The 22,416-nt window shown below is 45.0% G+C and overlaps 2 protein-coding genes and 2 long non-coding RNA genes across 5 annotated transcripts in view; 2 read left to right on the forward strand and 2 right to left on the reverse strand.

Moving 5' to 3' along the window:
- ess2 (ess-2 splicing factor homolog) overlaps window positions 1-5,499 on the forward strand; it is a 16,183-nt gene extending 10,684 nt beyond the window's left edge. The window contains exon 11 of the mRNA XM_042058370.1: window positions 5,448-5,499. The gene's annotated coding sequence lies outside the window, so the exon portion shown is untranslated. The remainder of the gene's footprint in view (window positions 1-5,447) is intronic.
- The window catches only part of dgcr2 (DiGeorge syndrome critical region gene 2), a 27,485-nt gene continuing 8,007 nt past the window's right edge, over window positions 2,939-22,416 (forward strand). Inside the window, exons 1-6 of one of the 2 annotated variants that reach the window (XM_042058365.1) lie at window positions 2,939-3,284; window positions 5,585-5,617; window positions 15,505-15,627; window positions 18,681-18,767; window positions 21,542-21,752; window positions 21,939-22,015. In XM_042058365.1, the coding sequence (XP_041914299.1) occupies window positions 3,200-3,284; window positions 5,585-5,617; window positions 15,505-15,627; window positions 18,681-18,767; window positions 21,542-21,752; window positions 21,939-22,015 (616 nt within the window). In that variant the 5' untranslated portion in view covers window positions 2,939-3,199. The remainder of the gene's footprint in view (window positions 3,285-5,584; window positions 5,618-15,504; window positions 15,628-18,680; window positions 18,768-21,541; window positions 21,753-21,938; window positions 22,016-22,416) is intronic. The other variant, XM_042058366.1, reaches the window with a different exon arrangement.
- LOC121679575 lies at window positions 7,221-7,824 on the reverse strand. The gene is made up of 2 exons (XR_006021343.1): window positions 7,556-7,824; window positions 7,221-7,310 (listed from the first exon to the last, which is right to left on the reverse strand). It is a non-coding gene; the product is annotated as an uncharacterized LOC121679575 (long non-coding RNA).
- On the reverse strand, window positions 13,965-14,550 carry LOC121679576. Its single transcript, XR_006021344.1, has 2 exons — window positions 14,300-14,550; window positions 13,965-14,054 (listed from the first exon to the last, which is right to left on the reverse strand). It is a non-coding gene; the product is annotated as an uncharacterized LOC121679576 (long non-coding RNA).

Here is a 22,416-nt window from a genome sequence, read left to right on the forward strand (position 1 = left end):
GCACGTTTGCAATATGTGGCATACACCCACGTGGCTCTTTCTGCTACCTTGACAGCTGTTTGAGTGGTAAGAAGCACCAGATATGGCCTGTTCCACCTTTTCGACTTCCAGTGTTTCCTTCTAAAGTCTTTGATTAGCACATAGTCCCAAGGTTTGTAATTGTGTAATGGTCCTTGTGATGGTGTTGGGAACCTTGACTTGCCTAGATATCTGAGATAAAAACAGAAGACATGCTTGCAGAATACTTGAGCATTTGATCATGACAATATCCAGTGGAAATGCTATCTTTCCCTATCTGTCCATACTCCATATTGACTGGTTATTTCAAACAAGCTGACCATTCAAATGGTCTACCATTATCAAGCAATATTTATTTTTTTCTTCACTGTGTTAATTCAATAAAATCCATCATTACAAGATCAAAAGGTTTTTTCAAGTGGTTGGTGGGCTGCCAGTGATTGAGGTCATCCTTTCCCTACATTATGAGTCATGCAAATCAGACATTTTTGACAGTATTCTTGGGCACATGCAGTAAAATCGTTTGTAAACCAATTTTTATTTATAACACTTTTGACGCATGGTCCAACCCATGCGTTAATTTAGCAAAATGTGTAAAGAAGTGACGTGGTAGGCAGGACTTTCAAACCCCATTTGAAAGGATACAGCCATTACGGCGCCAGGCGTCTCATTCGCCTTGAGAGGCAAACGTTTGCAAAGCAAGTAAGTCTTGTGGGAGAGAAGAGGTTAAAACAGGACAAGTTGCAGTCACACTGAGGGTCAGGGCAGCTGCGGCCTTCGCAGCAGCATCCGCCCTCGCATTACCCAAAGACAGAGGATCAGTGCCATTAGTGTGTGCCTGACATTTACACACAGCATTTGCTTTGGGGAGTAATATTGCTTCCAGTAACGCAGCCACTTTGTCATGATGCAGAATATATAGATAGATAGATAGATAGATAGATAATTTATTGATCCAAGGGGAAATTCAAGAATAGGCTCCATCTGATTTATCGAGAATCAGTTAGAATCGTCACAGTTTTATCCTCAGCTAATTTACAGGCTTCAGTGAGTGCAACCATTTCCGCAGCCTGGGCAGAATAGCGTTGTGGCAAAGGGCCAGATTGGAGTGTGGCATGGGCCGACACTACCGCATAACCTACTGCATTTTTGCCTGTGGCTGGGTCCCTGGAAGCAGAGCCATCAACAAACAGTTCCAGTTCAGCATTTGGCAGTGGTATATCAGCAAGGTCAACTCTGGGGGAGCACACATGATTAAGTTCGGCCACACAGTCATGTGGCTCACCATCATCAGCTGTGGGAAGAAGAGTAGTGGGATTAAGAACTGTGCACATCTGTATTGTGATATTAGGCATGTCTAACAACACTGTGTGATAACGGAGATATCGTGCTGCAGAGAGGTGAGAGGTGCGTTGTTCATGGAGTATGAGAGATACAGCTTGAGGAGCCAACAGTGTGAGAGGTGAATAAGCAACAATGTCTCTAGAGGCTAGCACAGCCTTTTCAGTTGCTGCCAGCGCTCTGAGACACGAGGGCAGCCCTGCCGCCACAGGATCAAGTTTAGCAGAAAAAGAAGCAACAGGGCGCTGTCTCCCTCCAGGGTCCTGTAAAAGAACAGAGGTCATGTGTCCCCCCTTTTCATCAATAGTAAAAGGCTTGTCAGGATTGGGAAGGTCCAAAGTCTGAAGGGTTGGCACGGCCTACAGTCAGATTTGGGGGTGATCACCTCTGGTTTATCGTCTTTAATTAACCCAACGTCATACCGGTATTTGAGTTTTGCCCACAGAGTCTTAGGGACCTCCTTTAGTGCTGGAATGGCTGCAGCATCAGTCTCAGTCAACATGATAGTCAGTGTCAGTAGAAAGTGAAAAGTCTCACAGTTCGCTGCGCATGTGTTACCACACCAAAACATGGTTTTACATTGTCAGACTCTTACTAAATCACAAACAAATTTGTATCCAATCACTCACACGTTTACAGTCATCTGCCAAGCGCCAAGTCCTCCCACCCATCTGATTCCCTTTTTGCAAGCAAGACATGTGGAAGAACATGGGAAACATTTTCTGAAAACAATGTCTGAAACATTGTCTGTCAGTTTCTGTTTTATTGTAGGCCTACGCAAGAATGCTCATCAATGTAGTGACATAAAATAGAGGAAATGCATAGGCCTATACAGAAAATGCAATCTTTAAAACGTTAATGAATATTAGGTCTGTAGCATACAATTCAAACATTATTCAATATTCTGCAACTATGGCCTGTTCCATGATACGTTTTCAAAGCGAACATAGGTAAGATTTTTACTAGAATTGGGCTAAAACAACCATTAATACATGATTTGTTTGTGGATGTTGTTGTTTTTTTTGTACATATATTCTGCGGATACATTTCTGCCTATTATTACTGCTCTCAGTACCTCAGAGTCGCCCAAAAAATAAAGGTGGCCGTGATTTTTCAGTAGCTGGGCCCAAGTTGTGGAACAACCTGCCTTTTCACATTAGATCCACCAACTATTGGTGCTTTTAAAGCCAAGTTAAAAGAATATATGCTATCAATGGCTTTTAAATTAAGTGTGGAATGTAATTATATAGGCTATATATGTACATATTATTTTAGCTTTATTTTCCTGTTGTGCTTTTTTTGCCTTTGTTCATTATGTCTTCTATGATCTATTTATTTATTTATTTATTTGAGCACTTTGGTCAGCCACAGGTTGTTTTAAATTGTGCTATATAAATAAACTTGACTATGACTATTGTATGATACACTACGCGGACGGCTACAATGTATATGGTAAATAGTAGCCAAAATGTAAAAGGTATCAGAATCCAGCAAAATGTTACACTAAGAATATTAAACCCCGCCCCTGTCTGTAAACTGATTGGTTACCCAGCGTGTTTGGGATTGTTGTGATGGGGAAACGGAGCCATCTTGTTTTATTTCTGTACTGGGTATGTTGGTGGTAGTCTCAAAGTAGGTGCGCGGGGATCAAATTATGTAGTATATCGTTTGTGCTATATGTGTTTATAGTAGTAGTTACACTATGGGCCACGTTTTTTTCGATTATAAAATAATGAATAGCTAGATCGGATTTGGTTGCACGTTCTTGGCGAGGGTGTGCTAGTTCATATTCTCGGTTATTTTCTTTCTGTGTGGGTGAACTACTATGAATGGAGGATAAATGTTGCCGAAGGCTGACAGCAGCAGTTTCGTCCTTGTCTTGTCTCTCCTGTTTGTTCTGACTCTGACGGATCCACCACGGACAGGTAAGTGCTTGTGGCTGTAACACATTTTGGCTGTTGATTGCTAACAGGAGCAGTGTAGCCAGCGAGTCAACTACTAACAACAGCTTGCTAGGCTAACGTTACCATGCTAGATAGCCAGTTTAGTGGTAGCAGCTAGCTGGTAACGTTAAAACGTTATACGATTATTTGGCATTTTGTGGTTTATGTTCATATATTTCAATATTTCATGTATGATAATGTACTAGTAATTATCATTTGTAAATCAGCATTTTAGCAAGCCAAGTAGCTGGGCATTGGACAAGTTGTAAACTAACGTTTACGTTTGTGTTCACTTACTTAGGCCTTGAATTGGACATGGCCTGTTCTTACTAGAATACTGCCTCGGCTGAGATTTATACATGTAGTATCCATGCACAGGCGTTTCGTTCCTAATAGAGACGAAAGCCTACGAAGCGAAATCATACTTGTTTCACATCGATGGTCGGTATTTACATCATATATTTCAGCTGCGGTATTTATACACGACTCCATAAAAGCAAGCTACCGCTAGCTGGATATTTAGCCATTTGGTTTTTAATCCGTTCTTTGCCTGCGCACAAAGGCACTTGCAGAGATCGTGTGTCAACAGTTAAGTAGAAAGGAGTAATATGTAGGCTAAGCTTTTGCACATGCAAGGGTGTTTTAGATTATTAGCCCTAAATATAGATGCAGACAAATTGAAGCTACTTGTTTTTGTTATTGTAATCAAGGCTATTGATTTAGTACGCTTGAGGTGATCACAGATGCTGCACTGCGTGTTAAATTGGATCCCTCTGTGTCCTTTAATGTACGCTAACTGACCTAATACGACGGGTGAATGCCCATTAGGTAGATATTTTACAGATATGGATTTCTGGTGGCATTTCTAAGGACGCAACATTTAGTTTACTGAGATGTGTCGGCTGTCAGACTCCCCCGACAGTCTAACTTAGACCAGTCCTTCGACTGGCAGGTGGTTGCATGTCAAAAGGTTAGTCTGTGTGGATTTAACGTCTGCACCAGTTAAGGGAGTTAAACAAGCATGGGTAATCTGAATGCTACAGTGCTAATTTTAAACCTTGGAGGATGCTGTCGTTGGGTAGTTGCTCTGTGTGCGGTGTCAGGGTGGCTGCCCCCCTTTGATTGACTGTGTGTATCTAGCCACACTTAGGCCACCTACGTTGCTCCTGAAGACATCTGTGCTGCGCTTTACAATGCAGAAATTCATGTTTTAAATGTCCAATGTTAAGAGTTAGTTTCATCCAAGACTAACAACCATGTAGGCGTAATTCCAAATGTTATACTGGCTCTGGTTGTGATTCTGCAATTAAAAGGGAGAAAACATATGTGTTAATATAACATGTGTGTGTATAACATATGTGTTAAAATAGGCCTTTTTTTTTTTTTTAAAGGACTCAACAGTAGATAACAACAGTTTGAGGTTGTGCCTGACTTAACTAACACACTATCCCACGGGCTCTTGGTGTTAGACATATCCAAACCAACACACTTGTGGTCTGTTGTGCTAGTCTTGTCGGGCTCAAAGTGTGGTTTTGTGCCGAGTCAAATCAAAGCCACAAGACATGCCGTCCGTGACCAGTGACCAGGCCCAGCTGCAGATGCAGTTTTAGTATTTGAGCAGGGCCACCTTTGCCTTCGCTGGTCTGTTTGCTTTGCTGGTCTGTGCTGCAGGCAGCATCATATGAGGTTTATGAATGAAACAGGGGAGACGATAGTGCTGCCACCTCTTCCGTCTTAAGGAGAGTGACACGGCCCGTGGGTGTTTTGGTTCAGCCTCTCACAAGCTCCCAGAACAGCTTCAGAGTCGAGCTTAGTGCTGCCACTTAATGCTTCACCCTCCACCTGCCACAGAAATGCTGAAACAGGTTAGCTCGACGCTGAGCGTTTTCCGCCAGCTTGACTTGTGAGATGAGGCCGAGACTGTGGGTGGTCTCCGACGTGATGTATTTTATGATGAGATGGCCGTGGACAGGTGGCCTGGATGGGGGCGCCATATCCTGACCCCCCCCCCCCCCCCCCCCCCCCCCCCCCCACGTACAACCACGGGCAAATGGAACACCGAGATAAATACCCTCACCTAATTAACAACTCCCTAGGTGGCCATAGACTCCCTGCAAGATGATGGCTACATTCCATTACTCAGTCGTGTGTGTGTGTGTGTGCACCTATCTGTCTTTGTATTGTGTTTTGATGTGTGTTTCTTCTCTCAGAGCTGGTCTTCTTTCACTCTGCTGTTGTGAACTGGTCAGTTAAGACTTTACCTGTTGTGTGTTTTGTTGCAGGCCCTCGACTAGCGTTGGCCAGGCTACTGTCAGGTAAGACGGAAAATCCCTGTCCTCCCCACTCCTGAATGTTGTAGTGGTCTTTCCCGCATGTCCTGATGGTTGCCTGCCAGCCACATTATCAATGACTGAAATCAGAATTGTCTGGCAGGCGCTTTAAGTTAGCCTAGTGTTTTGTAATGCACACTTACAGTCTTCCTGCTGTGCTTGTTGCATAGAGAATGTGCTTGTTGCATAGAGAATGTGAATGTTGTTATTAATGTCATGGTGAGAGAGAGACAACATGTGATGTTTGTCAAGTAGGATCCAGAAGAGGGAGTGGTGAAAGTCTCCATTCTGCATGCAGATTCGTCAGTTCACGCTGGAACTCCCGAATACCCTTACGCAGAGCCATATGCCCATACGTATCTAAACAGGGGAACATTTTCTGCTTGTTGAGAGACTGGACTGGCATTTTCATTATTGAGTAGTAGAGGATCATGAAGTATCAGGTTGAATGGGGAGACATTTTTGGCTTCATTGGCGCATGGTGTAATTGCAGCCATAATTTCCGATGAATGTCACAGTGCCCCTCTCCTGAGAGAAGGGTGAGTGGTCCTAGAGCAGTCTGCTGTGGCGTGAGGACTCGTGACGTAGGCCTAGATCAGAGCTTTCACTGATGTTCACCAGGGAGCCTGTGTCCTCATACTCGTGTATATGTTGGAGGGTAATACAGGGTTTCTGCAGGGTCGTATAAGGTCTTTAAAATGTAATGATATGAATCTAAATTCATATCTGAATGAATATGAATCCAACCATACAAAGTCTATACAATAAAATATAACACAGCACAGCAGGTGTTAAATATGTGTCGGTAGGTCTTGGTTATGCTCATTTAACGTTTCTTCAGCAGTGGTCAGTTAATTTTTTTGCAGCATAGATTGAAGTTGTTTGACATTGTAGGGCTTTCTCTCAACATAAATAGGCCTACAGTATCATAATATATATGTAATATTGTGAATGTAAAATATGTCATAACTTGACAAGACTCTCCCTTTAACAATAACCTTGTAACTTGTGTAGAAGGTCAGAGAACAAAATTATTTACTTTGCTTGCTGACAATTCTGAGACTCTGATTTTCCTTTGCCATTGTCTTGTTGAAACCTGCAGAATCCCTGTAAGCTATGCATGTACTCTGTACTTATGAAGTTGATCACATTGGGTGACGCGACCAAGGAAAAATGTCTGTGCCTGAAAATATCTGTTTTCAAATCTTAAAACGACCTGGCCCATGCCTGAGTTTAGGCACAGAGTCTGATAACTTTAATTCCTTCATGAGGTGGACCAAGCCCCCATGGTTCCTAACCCAGTACTCTGTCCTTACGAAATGGGTCACATTAGGCAGACAGACCCAAAACCAAAAGGGACAGTCTCAGCTTTCTTCTGGATGAGTGAATCTGTCAGTGGAGTCTAGCTGGTGCTTCACAAATCATTCTACACTCTGACTATTATTCATCAAAGCAGAGAAGTCCAGTCACGGCTATTTCAGCTGAGCTTTGCACTTTTCTGTGTGTACTGTCCTCGGTGAGGTGTGCTAACTCCAACTAGACAGTGAGCTAAACTCTCTTCTATTCATGAACATGAAGAATGCCTTAAATTCTTGTTTGCAGATTTATTTTCACTCTTCACATTGTACTGAATCCACATTGATAAGATCAAAAGATCAAATGACGAAAGAGAGTGAAACTAGAAAACAAACAGCAAAGTATTGCAATTAGTCAAGTCACCTAGTTTCCATGAACAATACCTTAAGTATAGAAATCACATGTAAAGTTAACTATTAACATTTCCTAGAGCTAACATTATCCTGAAGGCATCCACATGTTGAAACTAGCATCCATAGTTTTTAGCCTTATAACTCCGTTTTTTTTACCTCATGAAATTAACATACTAACGATCTAACTTAGCTACAACAAAGATGTGATACATACAAGCGATGCCTCTGCTGGGGAATCAACATGTAAGAAGCAGTTTCTCTGGGGTAATGACAGTCTGCACTTTTAATCAACCTGCCGTTTCTAGCTTTTTTCACACACAAATTCTAACGTGATCTAAACTATTTTCCTGCCTACTTCCTGTACAGCCCAAAAATACAAACATCAAAATAAAAGTCTGGATGAAACTGAATTTGTACAAAATTAAAAGCATTAACTTCAAATGAAATGCCTGAAGGGCAGAACACTCCCCGTCTGACCTTAAAGGTCACTATGAACTTTTAAATGTTTCTGTCCCTTAACTTCAGTCTTTTGGCAGAAGAAGAACTACTTCTGACACTGGTCTCAGGAACACCTTCGGAGAACCTTGATCCGATGTCCTGAGCTCCACCTTCCTTACTTTGCTGTCTCTCCCTGGGAAGACAGCTTTGATCACCGCCATAGGCCACACGTTGCGTGCAGCTTGATTGTCTTTCAGGAGCACAATGTCCCCTTCTTTCAGGTCCCGGTGGGAATCTCTCCATTTCCGGCGGGCTTGCAGAGTGGGGAGGAACTCCTGACGCCAGCGACGCCAGAATCTGTCAGCGAGGGCTTGGACTTGTCTCCACTGCCTGCTAAGAAGATCCTTGTCTGTGAAGTCTCCGTGCAGTGGGGTAACCCCAACCTTCTGGGTAAGTATCATTGCGGGAGATAATATGAAGGGTGACTCTGGGTCAGTGGACACTGGAACGAGAGGTCTGGCATTGATTATTGCAGACACTTCCATCATGAGTGTGCACAGGACGTCATGGGTAAGTTGAATGTTCTCTTGAAGTAGGATAGCGTCCAGGATCCGTCTTGACAGGCCTATCATACGTTCCCATGATCCTCCCATATGGGACGCATGAGGAGGATTGAACACCCATGAACACCCTTGCTGACTCAAGAAGTTCTTAACTGTGCTGTCAGGTTGTTGTTGGTTCATTCCTAGTTCCTTTGCTGCGGCTATAAAGTTTGTTCCGCAGTCCGATCTTATCTGCTTCGCAGGTCCTCGTATGGCAAAGAAACGTCTCAATGCATTAATGCAACTGGACGTGTCCATGGAGACGATGATCTCGATGTGCACGGCTCGGGAACTCATGCAGCAAAAGAGCATCGCCCATCTCTTGCTTTGGGCCTGTCCACCCCGTGTGCGCCTGGAGATGACTTGCCATGGTCCAAACACATCCACTCCTACATAGGTGAAGGGTGGGCATGTGTGCAGGCGTTCTTGTGGTAAGTCGGCCATGAGTTGTACCTCTGTTCTTCGGCGTAACTTTCGGCACACTACACATTTGTGCAGGATTGAGGCAATTAACCTTTTTCCGCCTATGACCCAGAAGCCCGCTGCTCTCAGGGCCCCTTCTGTGAAGTGACGGCCTTGATGTTTGACATCTTCGTGATACTGTCGAACCAGTAGCAGAGAAACATGACTGTTCTTGGGCAAGATGATGGGGTTCTTTTCCGGAGTGCTCAAGTCAGCGTGTTTCAATCTTCCACCCACACGAATGAGGTCACCCTCAAGAATAGGTCTGAGCTTCTGAATGAAACAGTCTTTGGTTACAGCCTGTCCGAGCTCCAGAGCTGTGAGCTCTTTTGTGAAGACATCTTCTTGAGCGGCTCTGATGATGATGTGTCTTGCCTGATCCAACTCATCCGGAGTACGTGGAAGGCTGCAGTGGTGCCATCCTTTACAGTCACTGGACGTGCTGTGTCTGTAAGTTCTGGCTATGTGAATTAGTAGCGCAATAGCCCTTGTGAGGGAGCGCATGGAAGAGAACCGCTGGAAACGTTCAGCGCTAAGGCCTTGGGTTTGAGTCTGAGTCAGGAAACTACTCACTTCAGGTCGTATGTCCGAATCTGATTCTGGGTTTACAAGTCCAAATGGCTGACTTGTGTCTTCCTCAGGTAGTCTTTGTTTGTGCAAAAAAGCTGGTCCAGTGAACCATGTTGTCTTTGTCAGCTGGGACGCAGGAACTGACCTGGATGCGTGGTCAGCCGGGTTGTCCTCTGTGTTGACGTAGAACCATTGGTCGGGTCTTGTGGACTGACGAATTCGTCGGACTCGATTATGGACATAAACATAGAAGCGTTTGGTCTGATTGTGAATGTACCCGAGCACGACCTTGCTATCACAAAAGAATTTGATTGTATCTAGCTTCGTGTCCAGTTCATCTTGGATGAGTTCAGCGACCTCCACGGCTAATACTGCGGCACACAATTCCAACCGAGGGATGGTAGGTTCAGACTGTGGGGCCAGCTTAGCCTTCCCTAAGATGAATCCTACTTCGACTTGTCCCTCAGCTTGAATGGTTCTGAGATATGCCACAGCTCCAATGGCCTTTGTGGATGCATCAGAGAATACACATAACTCTGTGTGTTCTGCATTGGAAAGTGACGTTGCCGTGTATGCACGTGGGATGTGCAGCTTGCTTAAGTCGTGCAGTGACTCTCGCCACGCTTCCCATTGCTTCAGCTTTTGTTCTGGAAGAGGTGCATCCCAGTCACATGTGTCAACACTGAGTTCCCTCAACAGACTTTTGCCTTCAATGGTCACAGGTGCGACCATGCCTAAAGGATCAAAGACGCTATTCACTGTTGACAGAACTCCCCTGCGAGTGAAGGCCTTCTTGTGCTCTGAGACTGCAAATGTGAAAGTGTCTGTTGTTGTCTCCCACAGCAGTCCTAAACTGCGTTGCACTGGTGTGGCTTCACCACTGAGGTCAAGGTCTTTCAGGACGGCTCTGTCTTCAGGTGCGAATGCCTGTAGGACGGCTTCCCTGTTTGAGGTGAACTTGTGCAGCCTTAGGTTCGATTCACTGAGAGAGGTCTGCGTTCTCTGCAGGAGACTGATGGCTTCTGCTTCGGTGGGCACACTGATAAGCCCATCGTCTACATAGAAATTACGTTCGACAAACTGGACTGTGTCTTCTCCATGTTTGTGTGCACCTTCGTGGATAGCTCTCCTCAGTCCATAGATGGCCACAGATGGGGACGGACTGTTGCCGAAAACGTGAACAGTCATCCTGTAGTCGACGATGTCCTTCGACATGTCATTGTCTCTATACCACAGAAACCTCAAGTAGTTCCTGTGGTCTTTGCGGACGAGGAAGCAGTGGAACATCTGCTGTATGTCGGCAATCACTGCTACCTGTTCCTTGCGAAAGCGGATCAGCACCCCAATGAGTGAGTTATTGAGGTCTGGGCCTGTTAGAAGAACATCATTTAGAGATGTGCCAAAGTACTTTGCGCTGGAATCAAACACCACGCGGATGCTGCCAGGCTTTTGCGGGTGGTAGACTCCGAAGGTTGGCAAGTACCAACACTCTTCGTTCTCCTCTAGTGGAGGAGCCACTTCTGCATGTCTGTTGTCGAATATTTTCTTCATGAATTCCACGAACTGGTCTCTCATCTCTGGTTTTCTCCGCAGCGTTTTCTCCAGGGAGGTGAAGCGTGTGAATACCTGTTCGCGGTTGTTGGATAAACGTTGCCGGGGAACTCTAAAGGGAAGAGGGGCAACCCAGTTGTTTGATGTCCCTCTGTACATTTCTCGTTCCATGATTTCCAAAAAGATTATGTCCTCAATGGATGGGGCAGGTTTGTTGTCGGAATCCGTCTCGTTGAAGACCTGTAGTCCGAGTGCCTCCAATGATGCCTTGTGTGGTGGGTTCTTCCGCTCCCCTCCCTGGGACATATCTTCAGTAAGCTTCATGAAGCCTTTGCAAGGTTTGAGAAAGGTGGGTCGGCCATTCTCTAGCACATTTGTCTTGAATGTGCCCACAGCTGGCTTATGTGCGTTCCCTAGGCACACGTCTCCTACTAGAACCCATCCCAAATCAAGTCTTTGTGCAAAGGGGGCGTTGGGAGGCCCACTCACTTGCTGCCAGACTTTATGGACCCTCACGATGTCTCTGCCTAGCAAGATGAGGATTTCCGCCTTAGGGTCGAGCTCAGGTAAGTGCGGCGCTACACTTCGCAGGTGTGGATGGTGACAGGCTGCGTCAGGGGTCGGTATTTCGGAGCGATCGATGAGTATGTCATTACACTCAATTAGTGATGGTAGTTGTAGGCTGGTCTGCCCATCGAGTGATTCGACCTGAAAACCCTCTGCTCTCCTGCCTGACGTCTCAACTAGCCCGGCACAGGTCTTGAGTGAGTAGGGGAATGGTTGGCCCTTGATGTTGAAAAGCTCGAAGAAATCTGATCGCACAAGTGAACGGTTACTTTGGTCGTCCAAAATCACATACACGTTGGCTGCTTTCTCACGTTTACCTTGTGGATATACTCGAACCAGACAGATCTTCGCACAGGATCTTGCTGTTCGACCGGGGCCACACACCTGGGTACAGTGTGAGCTGATGGCAGTGCTGTTGCCACTGTGCTCCTCATCCTCCCCGCCATTGTCTGATGGGGGTGTAGGCCTTCTGAAGACTTGAGGTGGTGGACCTGGATGCATAGCAGCATGATGTCGGTCGCTGTCACACTCCGCACACTTTACATTTACTTTACAGTCTCTTGCAAGATGGCTAGCTGAAGTGCAGCATTTGAAACAAATCCCATGCTCTTTGAGAAGGCTTTTTCGTTCCTCGAGAATCTTCCCCCTAAATGTTCTGCATTTCCTCAGTGCATGTGGTTTGTTGTGAATTGGACAGTTTTTCTCTGGCCCATCAGGCTTTCTCTCAGGTGAGTTTGCAGGTGGGTCTTTACCTGGAGAGATGTCTGTCTTGTGAACGGATATTTTCCTCCCATAACTGTTAGAGGCTACTTTGTCTGACTTCAACCCGTTACTGCTTGCACATGAAAGGATAAAACTGGGGTCATTCCTCCGGCGTGCTTCATGACAGATGAAATCGGCAAAGTAATCAAATGGAGGGAAGTAGCCGTTGTTTTCTTCTTTAAACCTTGAGCCTACTGTTAGCCATTTTTCCTGTAGCCCATGAGGGAGTTTCTCCACGATGGGCCCTATGCCCCTGGCTGTATCCAGGTAGGTCAATCCTGTGAGGTAACCTTCTTCTCTGGCACCCTGAAGTTCCATAAGAAGATCGCCTAGGTCCCTCAGCTTTCCATAATCTTTGGTTGATATTCTTGGGAATTCATCCAGTCTTTTAAACAAAGACTTCTCCATTACTTCTGGTGCAGCGTAGCACTCTTGGAGGCGGTCCCAGGCCTTTTTCAATGCTACGTCTGGATTTCCGACATGCACAGAGCGGATCCTTTTGATGTGCTTGACGGACTCCACTCCAAGCCACTTAATCAGTAGATCCAACATTTCAGTTGTTGTGAGTCCTAAGCCTGTAGTAGCATTAGTGAATGATGACTGCCATGCTAGATAATTTTCAGGCTTATCATCGAATTGGTAGAGACTTGTACTCACTAAATCACGACGAGCCAGGTATCGTGCCAGGTGTTCTGTTTCAGGTGCCACGCTTGCAGTGGATGGTGCATACACGGGTACGTATGATGGAGCTGTTGCCTTAAGTGGTGATTTGCGAGGATGTGTTGTCTTGGGTTTTGCGGGCCATCCGCTGTCTCTAGCAGGTGTTGTGTGACGTCCACTATCTCCAATGTTTGTTGTATGCTGTCCATGGCGTCTTACCTGACCTGTATGATGACCTCCATTGAGTGGCGCGCTGATGTGGGTTACATGCCTAGATTTAGCGCTGAGAAATTGCTGCTTCGGTGTTGCATCATGCCTAGATGGTCTGTAAGGAGTTTCATCCTCTTTTAGGTCTTCCTGTGGTTCAGGGTTGTGCTCTGTTGGAGGATGCCATGTGACGTAGCTCGCCTCTGATAAGGCTACTCCAGGTGATGTGGCATGGACGGATGTCTGAGTCCGTGATACGTCAAGCCCTGCTTGTGCTTCAACATATTCGTTAGTGCGTGTTGCAATTTCATTTTGCAGATTTTCTAGTGAAGATGGATCGGTCTTGAACGAATCTCCTATGTCTAGTTCAGCTGCTTCTAATGCCTCGGCTTGGGCAATAGCTGCAGCTGCCTCTCTTTGAAGTGCGAGTGCGCTCAATTCAGCGTCCAGCTTTGCTTTTCCTAATTGTAGCTCTGCTTCCTTCTCTGCTTTTTGTACCTTGAGTGTCGCCTCTCTCTCTGCAAATGTTGCTCGTGCCTTTGCCGCCTCTGCTTTAGCGCGCGCCTTTACTGCTGCACTCGATGTCGATGAGCACGAACTCTTTGATTTTTTCGTATGCACAGATGCATTATCAGACTTAGCTAATTCCATTTTTCTTATCTTGCTTTTCTACTTGCTTCTTTGGACGTTGAAACTCCAGTTGAATAACGCTTTTTCACTATACTGTCCTCGGTGAGGTGTGCTAACTCCAACTAGACAGTGAGCTAAACTCTCTTCTATTCATGAACATGAAGAATGCCTTAAATTCTTGTTTGCAGATTTATTTTCACTCTTCACATTGTACTGAATCCACATTGATAAGATCAAAAGATCAAATGACGAAAGAGAGTGAAACTAGAAAACAAACAGCAAAGTATTGCAATTAGTCAAGTCACCTAGTTTCCATGAACAATACCTTAAGTATAGAAATCACATGTAAAGTTAACTATTAACATTTCCTAGAGCTAACATTATCCTGAAGGCATCCACATGTTGAAACTAGCATCCATAGTTTTTAGCCTTATAACTCCGTTTTTTTTACCTCATGAAATTAACATACTAACGATCTAACTTAGCTACAACAAAGATGTGATACATACAAGCGATGCCTCTGCTGGGGAATCAACATGTAAGAAGCAGTTTCTCTGGGGTAATGACAGTCTGCACTTTTAATCAACCTGCCGTTTCTAGCTTTTTTCACACACAAATTCTAACGTGATCTAAACTATTTTCCTGCCTACTTCCTGTACAGCCCAAAAATACAAACATCAAAATAAAAGTCTGGATGAAACTGAATTTGTACAAAATTAAAAGCATTAACTTCAAATGAAATGCCTGAAGGGCAGAACACTGTGCTTGTTAGCACAGTAGTGTGTCCTTATGGTGGCAGGTCATGCTAGCTAGCACAGTAGTGTGTCCTTATGGTGGCAGGTCATGCTAGCTAGCACAGTAGTGTGTCCTTATGGTGGCAGGTCATGCTAGCTAGCACAGTAGTGTGTCCTTATGGTGGCAGGTCATGCTAGCTAGCACAGTAGTGTGTCCTTATGGTGGCGGGTCATGCTAGGTAGACAACTGCCCTGTGACTCACAGCTATGTCAAGTCAATTTATTTATATAGTGCATTTGCTACACAGAGGGAATTCAATGTGCTTTAAACAAAAGCAAACAGGAATAGCTAATAAAAGCATAGAAGGGCAATAGTCAAAAAATAGTTTTAAAAGTAAAGAATAACAAAAAAAAATGTCAAGGCTGCTGAGAAGTAGCCTATCTACCCATTGGGAATGATTTGGGGTGTGTGTAAAAGAACATCACGGCCTGTAACTTTGTTTAACAAAGACAAATATACACCCACTAACCCACTGTGGGCAGCCGTTAGCGCTTCGGACTTGTAACTGGAGAGTTGCTGCTTCGAACCCCGACCAGTAGGCACGGCTGAAGTGCCCTTGAGCAAGGCACCTAACCCCTCACTGCTCCCCGAGCGCCGCTGTTGAGACCAAATTTCCCTCACGGGATCAAAAGAGTATATATACACTTATACTTAACCAAAACTGACCTCCTCTGTTGTCTTCTGGGTGAGTGTATGTGTTAGTGGAGCTGGTGCTTTAGAAAACAGTCTCCCCAATGACTGCTCTTCAGTTGATAATCTATGCATGCATTCTCATTAATCATATCGCCTGAATTTGCTAACAAGCTTGACTTTGATTCTCTCTCTCTCTCTCTCTCTCTCTCTCTCTCTCTCTCTGTCTCTCTCTGTCTCTGTCTCTGTCTCTGTCTCTGTCTCTCTGTCTGTCTGTGCGTACGTACAGAGCAGCGTTGCAGCCCTGGCCAGTTTGCCTGTCGCAGTGGGAAGGTGCAGTGTATCCCTTTGGACTGGCAGTGTGATGGCTGGAATGCCTGTGATGACAAGAGCGATGAGATGGACTGCCCTCGTAAGTACCAACACGAAACTCACTCTCACTCACTAACACGCGCACACACACACACACACACACACACACACACTCATGTTGTGTGTGTGCATATATATGTGTGTGTGTGTGTTGGACTGCACCCGTAACTACCAACATGAAACACAAATATGGGACTGGCGTAACAAAAATAAAAATATCCTGAAAGACAGGTAAAATAAAAGGAGAGTTAGACACAGCAGCTTTTCATGTTTTCTCCCAAATTGCATCTGGTTTATTTATTCAGAATAAATCACAAAATATCTGTGCATTAATCATTTTGTTCAAGTTCCAGTGTGGTGTACAATATACATATAAAGTATATCATATCTAAATATATAATAGTAGATAGCAATCTTATCCCCAATGCATACATAAACAGTTCATACAAAACATTGCCATATTGCCATCTCCCGAAATAACACTATCACATATCATATACCCTATATTCCCATTCCAACATATCAGTTATCCAAGGCCACTGTGGCTGCATAGAGTACTTTAACATGGCTACATTGTAATTAAAGTTGTAGCTGCATATAGCTGCCTAGCGAATACTGGACTAAAGCATTCAAACTGCATTTGATTACTGACAAAGGCTACAAGACATAAGAATCACTTTAAATCACTTAAACTAAACAGCAATGACCATTTACAAAACCATTTGTAAACCCTGTGTGTTGACTAATTCATACTTGTTCAAGTTGGCAAAATAACAGTTTCTAAAACCAGTGTGTACTTATTTATTCTCATTAAAGTTGGCAAAATAATCGTTTCTAAAACCAGTGTGTATACTTATTAATTTTCACCCGTGCGTATTTGCTAAATGATACTCATTAAACTTGTCAACATAATCGCTTCTAACAAGCAGAGTGTCGGAGCTCAAAATGCTATGTTACATGAACATGGACCAAGAGACGGCAGCTAGCCGTCTGCAATACTGTTATTCCAGTTTGCTGCCACAGCTTGTTCGCGAGACGGTAGCTGCTAGCTAACTGTTTACAGTAGCCTACCTCAGCTAGCTGCCTTGATCAACGGCAAACTTTCTATTTACACTTTTATTGTTAGATTATAAACAACACTACAATCAGTTATTAAACAGACATTAAGAAAAAGGGTGATACCCCAACAAGTAAAGATGGGTAGTTTACCCATTACTGACCTGAAAGACAGGTGAAATAAAAGGAGAATGACCGTGTATATACATATACATAGATATCATATTTATTTACTAATAAACATATGACCAATGTGGTCACCTGTTTTGAGTGCGCCACACATGCACGCACGCACGCACACACACACACACACACCCAGTCACATGTATATGTGCACACACACACAGGGGTAAGAGCAATGGACTACACTCTCAAGTACCAACAAGAAACTAATACACACACACACACACCGTGATGAGAGCAATGAGGTGGACTGCACATGTATGCCAAGAATTGTTAAACACTATACAGACTATTTCATAGCAACTCTCATTCTCCCCAAACACAGGGGACTAATACACACACACACACACACACACACACACACACACACACACACACACACACACACACACACAGAGGGAAGCAAGCCCTTTAAAGGGAAGTAGATAACCTTATACAACATTCTGACATGCACAAACCTATCCACAAGTACACCAAAACATTCTGCAAATGTTGGAAGGAACCTCAGACACAGAACATAACTATGCACGCAAGCACATACACAGACACACACACTCACACACATGCACACACATGCACGACCCCACTATGATCAGATAAAAAAAAAATGGTTTGTTTAAAAAGCAGAAATGGTTTGTTGTCATTCAGATTGATAAATGATGACTGTAATTTCTTCTGGGCCAAGAGAACTCTGAAAACCAAAACAATCTTTTCTCTGGAAAAAAACAGCAGGAACCCAAAACATAATATTGTGAGTCTTAAGTAGGCAGTGTGTGGCTTCCCCTTTCATAGCATGCTGGGCTGTAAACAGTTTATGAGTCTTTGAGTGTGGCCTGTGTTGTGGCTAAAACACTTGCTAGCGACAGTTATGTTGGCGACGAGGCTAAAACACTTGCTAGTGGTCCAGACACTAGAGAGACAAGAAAGAGACAGAGAAGAAGGTGGAGAGAATGAAGGAGGGATGTGGTAAAGATTGAGATGGAGACAGAAAGTCAGGCAGAGAAAGACGCACAGACACACACAGACACACACAGACACACACAGACACACACAGACACACACAGACACACACAGACACACACAGACACACACAGACACACACAGACACACACAGACACACACAGACACACACAGACACACACACACAGACAGACACAGACACACACAGACACACACAGACAGCTCCTCGTCTGATCCCGGCCTTAGTAAGAGCCCTTATTAGGCCGAGGGGGTTGAGAGGGCAGATTTGTTCACCATGTGACCTTTGTTGTCTTGTAGTTAACTTGTGACTGAGCTTACACACACACACACACACACACACACACACACACACACCCACTGTTCAGATGCCACCAAACGAGGTCAGACACTAACTGTATAATGCTGTTAGAGAGAATGGCTGTTTGCCAGTGTCACTGTACTAGATTAGCTAGGACTCTTGGGCTTAGTAGAAACCCAACGGGATGTTCCATGTTTCTCTGTCTGTGCCTGTCAGTATCTATCTACATTGTGCACGCAACACCTTCTCAAGCAGGACGTAAGCACTTGATGCTGTAATGGGGAAACCTTTGACTGAGTAACAGTTGGAGTCTTTGTACAGCCAGCTCAGCTGACACGCTTTGATCTTACCCTGTTTTACATCTGTTGTTTTTCTTTTGGAGGTCTGTCGCTGTCTTTGCCAAGTATTGATGTTCGAAAAACACGTCATCATCATTAAAGCAGCCTTTGAATGTTTTCACATATCGCTGCATGTCGCTTCAGTACCTCATCTAGAAAGCTGCTAAGGTTATGAGCCACACACACACTCACACACTCATTCACTCACTCCTTACACCTGTGTTTCTCTCCTTGCAGACATAAAGGAGGAGCGGAATCGCTACGGCAACAGCTACGACCAGGTGGAAGATGTGATGGGTGTGGCCCAGCCTGTGCGCTTCAACAGTAAGTACCCCCCCCCCCCCCCCAGGAAGTGCAGACCCTTAACGTGAGGAAGTGCAGACCCTTATCGTGGCGTTTGCACCGCTGAGGAAGTGAAGACCCTTAACGTGGCGTTGGCACCCTTATCGTGGCGTTGGCACCGCTGAGGAAGTGCAGACCCTTAATGTGGCGTTGGCACCGCTGAGGAAGTGCAGACCCTTTTATGTGGCGTTGGCACCGCTGAGGAAGTGCAGACCCTTAATGTGGCGTTGGCACCCTTAATGTGGCGTTGGCACCGCTGAGGAAGTGCAGACCCTTAATGTGGCGTTGGCACCGCTGAGGAAGTGCAGACCCTTAATGTGGCGTTGGCACCGCTGAGGAAGTGCAGACCCTTAATGTGGCGTTGGCACCGCTGAGGAAGTGCAGACCCTTAATGTGGCGTTGGCACCACCAGGGCTCGAAATTAGCTTCTTTTTTTCTCAGTGTCCCGCAGATGTCCCGAGTTCTACTTGGCACTGTCCCAGACTTAAACACCAGTGTCCCAAATTCAAGTTCTTGTTTTTTCCCATTCTACATAATAAACAGCATAATAATCAGTAACTTGCATCACTTAATTAACTCATTCTGGTCCACCATGTCAGTTCTGAACAATTTATTAAACACCATTTTATTATTAATCATCTGCTGTTTCACACAACACTCATTTTCAGAGATTGCTCATTGTCCATCGTTTTGACGGACAGGGTTGTAAAACATTCCGTCAATAATCTATTTTCACGTGTCTTTAATTTTAAGTTTGGTTTGGTTTGGTGTGATGTCATGCCCACAGATCTCAGTGAAAACAATAAGTAGCGTGGGAAATTACCACAAAGCTGTCAGATAGGCTACTCTCCTGGCGCGCTCTCACCCTCTTGTGCACACTCATGCGTTCCCAATTAAATGAAGTAGCAAAACATAGTTAGATCTGCTGCAACTATGTATCTCGATGTAACAAGCTGTTTTGACATTGTAAACGTTCTCTAAGAAGAGTGTAAAGCAGTTTGCAGTAGCCTAAAGTTAACCACAACGTCGTCTATTGCTGGAAACTATGATATCCTAATTAAATGCTCGGCAGGCCGGATTAAAGTGCGTAGTGGGACGGATCTATGATAAACTAATAAATGCTCGGAGGGCCAGATTAAAGTGCGTGGTGGGCCGCAGTTTGGACACCCCTAGCCTTAAACTGCCACAGCGAAAATGTCAAATGCTAACTTAAATAACTGTTTTCATTGTTATAGGCTACCTTGCAACACTATCGTTTTGTCAAATCACAGTTGCAGTAGGCTATTTAGCTCAGCATGATATTGGTGACGTTTGTCTGTCACTGACAGAAAACACGCAGGGTTTTAGTCAGAGGACTGTCATCTCGTTTTTTTAGAACACCAGTGTAACTTTAGGCCTACACTATCAGTCAAAAATGTTCACAATGTCATGAAAACAAATGCCATTTACCTGCCTGCTAGTTAGGTAAGTTAACCTCTATATCGGAAAGTGACCCATTAGGCATACCGCCCGTGCCCTATTTTTGTGTCGGCCTATGAGTCACTTAATATTCATTTAACCAATACCGCAGATTCCTAAAGAAACGCAAGCACCCAGCCCATTTGGGTATCTTACTATATAGACTCAAAAATAACATTGTAGCCTACAGTGATTTGAAGAGCAGTAGCTTAAACAGTGTTGTAAGGCTGCGTGTTCAAAACCGCTTCTTTACAGATCAGCTGGCTAACACTGTTTTTGCCAGCTGCCCGTTACGCCAGGTCAAATTTTGTATAATTTTATTCAGACGAGAAAAATACGTTTAGGTTCCCATGTGAACAGTTCAGGAAAAAAGTACCTATTTTGACATTTGCTTTGCCATTTTTCTACTGTCCCAGAGTTGTCCCAGACATCATTCTATTGTGTCCCGGAAGCATTTTTTATGGTCCCTGGGACGTCGGCACATCGTTAATTACTAGCCCTGGGCACCACTGAGGGAAATGACTTGGCTCCAGGCATGGTCTACTTGTAGCTGCGTTCCCACCAGCAAGCGCCAGTAGCCCAGTTTAGCTCTTCACTCACGTGTGGCACAGATCAGATATGTGTAACGGCAATTATGCTACTGGGCTGTTCCAGCCAGGCAGTCTGGTCAGTTGTGTCTGCTGGTGACTTTAGAGAAAGATGTAAAAGGCAGTTGGATCAGATTAAGGAGATGGAGGAGAGTGCAGCTGGACCTGGTGGAGAATACAGCTGTGACTAAAGCTGAGTATGCCCTCTGTCTGCCCTCTCCTCTGTCTACCCTCTGTCTACCCTCTGTCTGCCCTCTCCTCTATCTGCCCTCTCCTCTGTCTGCCCTCTCCTCTGTCTGCCCTCTCCTCTGTCTGCCCTCTCCTCTGTCTGCCCTCTCCTCTGTCTGCCCTCTCCTCTGTCTGCCCTCTCCTCTGTCTGCCCTCTCCTCTGTCTGCCCTCTCCTCTATCTGCCCTCTATCTGCCCTCTGTCTGCCCTCTCCTCTGTCTGCCCTCTCCTCTGTCTGCCCTCTCCTCTGTCTGCCCTCTCCTCTATCTGCCCTCTATCTGCTCTCTGTCTGCCCTGGCTCTTTGGCCTTGAAGTGGAGCTGCATGTTTAGTACCCAGAGACTGGGGTGTGGGGTCAGGTGGGGTGCAAGGTCAGGTGGGGTGACCTCTCTATCCCTTCGCTATAAGGGGTGAGTGTATCCTGGCTGGTGCCCATGTTTACTCCTTTCATTACTCGACCTCTGACCTTTTCATCTTGCCCACAGAGAAGTGCCCGACTGGCTGGCACCACTACGAGAGGACGGCCAGCTGTTACAAGGTGTACCTGCGCAGCGAGAACTACTGGCAGGCGGTGGACACCTGTCAGAAAGTCAACGGGTCGCTAGCCACCTTCGTCACCAACGAGGAGCTGCAGTTCATCTTAAAGATCGAGGAGGACTTCGACGAGAAGGTCTGCGAGAGGAAGGACCAGTGCAAGTGAGTGAATCGTGGTGACATCTCCTACTGAGCAGGATTAGCATTGCAACATCACATCGTCGTGTGTGTGTGTGTGTGTCTGTCTATGTACAAGCATTTGGATATTAAAAGGTAGCTACAAAGGTGCACATCTGATTTTTCTTCTGTTTGGTTATAAAACTTTATGTGTGTGTGTTACGTCTCCAGGTTCTGGGTGGGCTACCAGTATGTGGTCACTTATCAGAACCACTCGTTCGAGGGACGCTGGGAGGTTGCCTACAAAGGTGAGTCCCTGGCCCTCTCATTGGCTCTCATTTTAATGTACATGATCTGTCTTGTGTCTAAGCATTAAACATGATGACTGATAGAAAGCTAACAATGGCATGTAAAGGTTTAGGATCCCTTCCCAATGCAGATATGGATATTGTATTGAAAATATAAGTGCAATGCTTAAAGGGACACCAGGCAACGTTTTTGTGTTAATTACTCATCTTCGTAAGTCGGTATATGGTTAAATGACTCATTACAGGGCGAATGAAGACTCTCTCGCCCGCCCCTACTGCCTGTAGAAATATCCCGCTTGCAAGTTCAGTGTATCGTACCCGCCGACCGAAGCAGGATCAGTTTACATCCTGCATCCACAGCACAGAGGCAGGCTAACGAAACGCTAGCTATTGTTGCAAAC

The sequence above is a fragment of the Alosa sapidissima genome, chromosome 13 (assembly GCF_018492685.1).
Source record: "Alosa sapidissima isolate fAloSap1 chromosome 13, fAloSap1.pri, whole genome shotgun sequence".
In the NCBI taxonomy this organism is placed as follows: domain Eukaryota; kingdom Metazoa; phylum Chordata; class Actinopteri; order Clupeiformes; family Clupeidae; genus Alosa; species Alosa sapidissima.